We start from the raw sequence: 4,732 nt of genomic DNA, 5'->3' as shown, positions 1-4,732 counted from the left end.
AGACAGAGAGAGACAGAGAGAGAAAAACACAGAGACACATAGGGGCAGAGCAATGAGGATAGAAAAATAGTAATTAACTACTATATTTATTTCAGATGTGTTCGTATCTCACCCCCAACCCCCAGGCAACCCCGATCTCAAACTGCTTCACCTTCTCCAGGCTTCTGGTTCTTGCTTTCCAGGAGGGACTCTGGGAAGGTCAGAAACACAAGAGTATTTTGATTTGATATGGTGGTTCATTCTGGCAACCATGCTGGCAATCCCAGCACTCACGGGGCAGCACGAAGAGGATTCTGAATTCAGTGGCGGCTGTGCTTACGGAGTGAGCTTCTCATGTATGTGTGTATTCAGAGTGGTGATGAGGAAGAGATATTGGAAATCTGACTAACCATTGCCATCCTTCCTACATAATGATAGCCAACTGAGAAAGGAGAGTCCTACATATTTATAGTTGATTTCCACACCTAACAGTCTTAGGAAAAACCTTTACAATGCGTGTTTTATCCATAAAAAAATAAATTTATTTACATATGTTAGTTACCATGGTAGTGCAGCATTGCCAGGACCACTAAGCACCATGTACTGGGTAGAAACCAGTATAATACAGACTAGCCCTAGCCCCAGCCACCCACCACACACAGTCCTTGGACCAGGAAGAATGGAGCATCCCTGGAAGAACCGGAACCCCACAGAAGGCTGTGCTGTGGCAGGGTGATCCAATTAGAGGGGTGAAGCACATGTCCCCAAAGAGGGGACAGTGTGGGTGGGAAGGAGCTGAGAACCCATAAACAAGCCGTGCTCACTGAATGGAGACCAGCAGGGCTGGTGGCCCCAACACTGATTAAACAGAGGAGGGAGCTCAGGAAATGAACCCCAGCCTGCAGAGATTTCGAACAAAACCAGCACCTGGTGTTAATGTCTCCATCTCAGTATGTCCTGCCCAGGGGGAGCATGCTACTGCCCTTAGTGACAGTCCCCACCCCCAACAGCTCTAATCCAGCCACAGAAGGACCTGGCTGTGCAGGACCTTGCCATCAACCATAAGGCAATCAAGGTTGGCTTCAAAATCAACCCATTTCTGCACTGGACTCAGACGGCAGGCAGTGGGGTTGTGCTCAGAGCTAAAGCCCCAGGTTTGTATCTAGTCCAAGCACTCTTCTCCTGAAACTGGGCTTTCTTTGGCTACAGACATTTGCTCTGATTCAGGGCACCCAGGGCCACCTCTGCTCCAGGAGGGCAACCACACTTGTCTCCTGTCTTGTTCACAGGCTCGGGGAAAGGAGAAGGTCCAGAATCCAGTGGGACTTCCGTGGCCCAGTCCTTTGCATTTACCACAATCCATGTAAGTGTCTTGTCCGTCTAAGCCGAAGTTCCACAAAGCCTGTTGGCTGCAGAAACCTCTTTGCTGTCAGAGTCTGGGCGTCCAGAGACCACGAATGGCCACGTCTGAAAAAATGGAAATGAGCATCAGTTACGGAGGAGAAATGATCACAAAATGAAACTACTTTCCCAAGGGAAACCCCGGGGGTCCCTCTCTTTTATTGGCGTTCTGGAAATGTGTGTTTCTTATCCTTCGATTAGCATTTTAATCCTACTGGTTACTGATTATTTGAGATCCACAGCGTGCCTTCATGCTTTCCTCATGGGTTGCCCACATGATTTTTCTGTGAAAAGTGCGAGAATTTAGAATTCTGTGATTTAATGTCCCCCTCCTCATACACACACGCTGCGTTCCTTTCTAAGTAAGTTTGGATGAGATCTTTCCCAAACTCAGGGAGCTGGCAGGCTAGACAGGGACTTTCCAGACAGTCGCGTCCAGGAAAACTATGCTGCATTAATGTTTTCTTTTGTTTAAACCACTCAAATGTTTATTTTAAAAAGTTAGGTTCTCCCAACCCCCCTCCACCCCAGCCTTTAAAGAAAGCAGCACTGGCGATTGAAACCTGCTAAGTTACTGTCTGGAAAAAGTTGGGCAACTGAGTTTTTGTTTGTTTGTTTGTTTTGTTTTGGGTTTTGTTTTTCCAATTTGGCCTAAAAACTTAGAAATACTCCCAAGTGGGAAGCCACACTTTATCCCGGAAGTAGGGTGTTAACAGATAACAGTCACCGGGCAAAGGACCAGGACATTTTCAGATGGCTGGATGATTTTCTCCCAGCAAATGGCTGGCTCCTCTTGCCTTGATTCGGGGGTCACTAAACCAGATTCCTTACCACTGGTTCCAGAAACCTCCCCTCTTGGCTCTTCCTCTGGGGCCGAGCCAGCCCTGAGCCCCGGTAGCGCTCTGGGCTGCTGTCCCCCGGCCTCGAGCGCAGCATCCCTACCAGGTTCACCGGGTGCACGTAGCTGTCCTCATAGCGGTCCTCCTGCAGCAGCTGGCGCAGGTGCGCGATGTAGCTGGAAGCCAGGCGCAGCGTGTCCAGTTTGGAAAGCTTGGTGTCCGGCGGCACCCAGGGCAGACTGGTCTTCAGTCTGGAGAAGGCTTTGCTCAGCACGCGCATCCGGGCGCGTTCGCGGGCGTTGGCCGCGTTCCGCTGCGACTGCTTGCACTCTGCGGCCGAGCCCTTGGGCGGGAGCGGCTTCTTCCCCGCGCTGCCCGCACCGTCCGCGCCGCCACCTGCGCCGCCGGTGTCAGCCCCACGGGGCCGCTTCCTCTTGCATCCTCCCGCGGCTCCCAGGGAGCCGGGCTCCTCTTCGCCGTCGGGGTCCTCCTCCTCCGCAGAAGAATTGTCGCTGGGCGAGGCGTAACCGCGCTCGGTGCGGAGCAGGGGCGGCCTCTTGGAGGCGGGGGCCGGGTAGACCCGCTGCAGCCCCCTCATCTCCGTGTCTTCCGGGTCACTCACCGAGCCGGTGGACATCGCCTATTCCCCGGCGCCCACGCGCGCCCGCCTTTCTCCTCCTCGGCCAGTCTCGCTTTCTCTGACTTCTCTCTGACAGAGGATGGGGTGTGGGAGAGCCCAGGGGAGGACTAGAGACCAGGCTTGCCTCCGCACTGAGGCTCCCCTGTGAGCTGGGCGCCTGGAGTGGGCGCGATCGGCGGTTGACCCTGTAGCCCAGGGCTCTGCTGAACTTGACTCCGGATCCAGTACAGCCGCGAGCTGAGCCTTTTGACAGGACTATTTATCTGTACTGTTAGGGACAAGCCAACCCCCCCCCCCGCCCCCGGCAAAGTAGAGGGGATTTGAAAGGGGGACAAGAGGTGGGGCAGGGGCGTGGAAGGGGTGGGGATCTTTTTTATTTTCCCCCCTGAACCCTGCGGTTAGCAGGGCGGGGGCAAGGAGTGTTTGCGTGCAAAGCAAAGACTTGGGCCTCTAAGTCCACGACTGACCCTCAGAGTATCTGTGAGAGGTAAGTGAGATATGGGAACAAAAAGACAAAAGACCGTGTTCCTACTCATCCCATTTCCACCTGCAGCTGGTCTTAGTGGGCACTGAGGAATCTGAGCATGCCCACCACCGCTGCTTGTCTCCCAGAGTGCTCCTGGGGACCTGTCATTCAAGTTCATCACACAAAATGTATGTTTGCTTATCCAAGGCTTCGTAGAACGAGTACGGAGAAAGAGCAAAAACCAAGAAGCAGCTCCAACAACCCATCTCTTGACCCCCATCCCTGCCCCTCCCCTTATAATTCACACGGCGGCTTTTTTTTTTTTTTCTACTTTTTCGTTTCATCTTCAAGCAACTTCTGAAACTTACATGTTATGATGTCCATCTTGCAAAATCACTGGCAGAGCAAATAAGTAGGACCAGGAATCTGTGTGTCGCATTTCAGTAGCCACAGGCCTCCTAACCACACACATCAAGAGATGTTATTTTCTACTGTTGTAAGAGTTCCCCCGCGTGATTAAGTTGTGTACTCAGACCCAACTCTTTGAGAGCAAATTCTTGGATGCAGAATAGTATGTCAGCACAGTTGCCTTGCCAAAATTAAAGAGAAAGGAAAGGGGAAAAGCAAAGAAAAGAAAGACCAATAACAACCAAAACAAAAAAGACTACCAAGGAGCCCCTAGAATTGTGCCGCGCCTTCCCCAACCCAAGAGCTGACAAAACAAGGTGGAAGGCAGGTCATGTGTGTTCAAGGTGAAGGGCTTTGTTAGCAATCAGACAGGTGTCAGCCAGGACTCCCGCTGTGCTCCAGATGGGGGATTGGTACCCTTAAAGGGTTGGGGTTTGATGGCCTTGGCTGACCAGAAGGAAGCTGAGTTCTTTCCTGTCCCACTCTGTTGTCTTCTTGTACGTCTCCTCTCACAGGTTCCGGATGAGAGTGGGTCAAGCAGATACACGGATGCAGAAGCTGCCCAGCAAATTCTACTCTTTACAGCAGAACAGATGGCTGAGCCCTGAGCCTGAAGTATCTTAGCAGGGGGCCAGCAGAGGTTGATTTGGACCCCCAGGCTTCCCTCCACCTTGTCTCAAGGTGATACCTCCCACTTAGGGGTACTGTGTACTACCACCCCTGCTTGCTACCATTTCTGAAGTTTTCTTGTAGTTTTGTCTTTGGTTGGGGGTAGGGGAAGAGGGGTTCTCATCGCGAGACAATTTGGGTAAAAACATCCTCTGCTCTCAGATTTTCTGGGCTGGGGAAATGCAGCTGTATTTGGCAGAGTGGTGGGGTTTGTTTGTTTGTTTGTTTGTTTTTGTTTTTGTACTGCTTAAACTTGACTGAAGGCCAGTCTGGCCAGGCAAAGGGGGTGGGGTGGAGATGGGGGTGCAGGCAGAAAGATAGAAGGCAGAG

The 4,732-nt window shown here is 52.0% G+C and overlaps 1 protein-coding gene across 2 annotated transcripts; it reads right to left on the bottom strand.

The window, feature by feature from the left end:
• Positions 1-498: 498 nt before the first annotated feature.
• Msc (musculin) lies at positions 499-3,077 on the bottom strand. Of its 2 annotated transcripts, none has more exons than XM_021222340.1 (2): positions 2,323-3,077; positions 499-1,446 (listed from the first exon to the last, which is right to left on the bottom strand). In XM_021222340.1, exons 1-2 carry the CDS (start codon positions 2,854-2,856, stop codon positions 1,360-1,362), a joined length of 621 nt encoding a protein of 206 aa, XP_021077999.1. In that variant the 5' UTR covers positions 2,857-3,077; the 3' UTR covers positions 499-1,359. The 2 variants fall into 2 exon arrangements, with proteins under 2 accessions (XP_021077999.1, XP_029389238.1); XM_029533378.1 differs by lacking the exon at positions 499-1,446 and adding an exon at positions 1,641-1,664.
• Between the last annotated feature and the right edge of the window lie 1,655 nt (positions 3,078-4,732).

The sequence above is a fragment of the Mus pahari genome, chromosome 22, assembly GCF_900095145.1.
Source record: "Mus pahari chromosome 22, PAHARI_EIJ_v1.1, whole genome shotgun sequence".
NCBI classification, from domain to species: Eukaryota; Metazoa; Chordata; class Mammalia; order Rodentia; family Muridae; genus Mus; species Mus pahari.
Note: the sequence above shows the minus strand (reverse complement) of the source record. Positions and strands in the feature narration are given on the sequence as shown.

Bases quoted from the DNA above. Each gene is read 5' to 3' on its own strand.
- Msc (XM_021222340.1), bottom strand. From the start codon at position 2,856: ATGTCCACCGGCTCGGTGAGTGACCCGGAAGACACGGAGATGAGGGGG. The intron at 1,447-2,322 runs GTAGGGATGCTG...CCATTTTTTCAG, and splicing joins ACGTGCACCCGGTGAACCTG to ACGTGGCCATTCGTGGTCTC.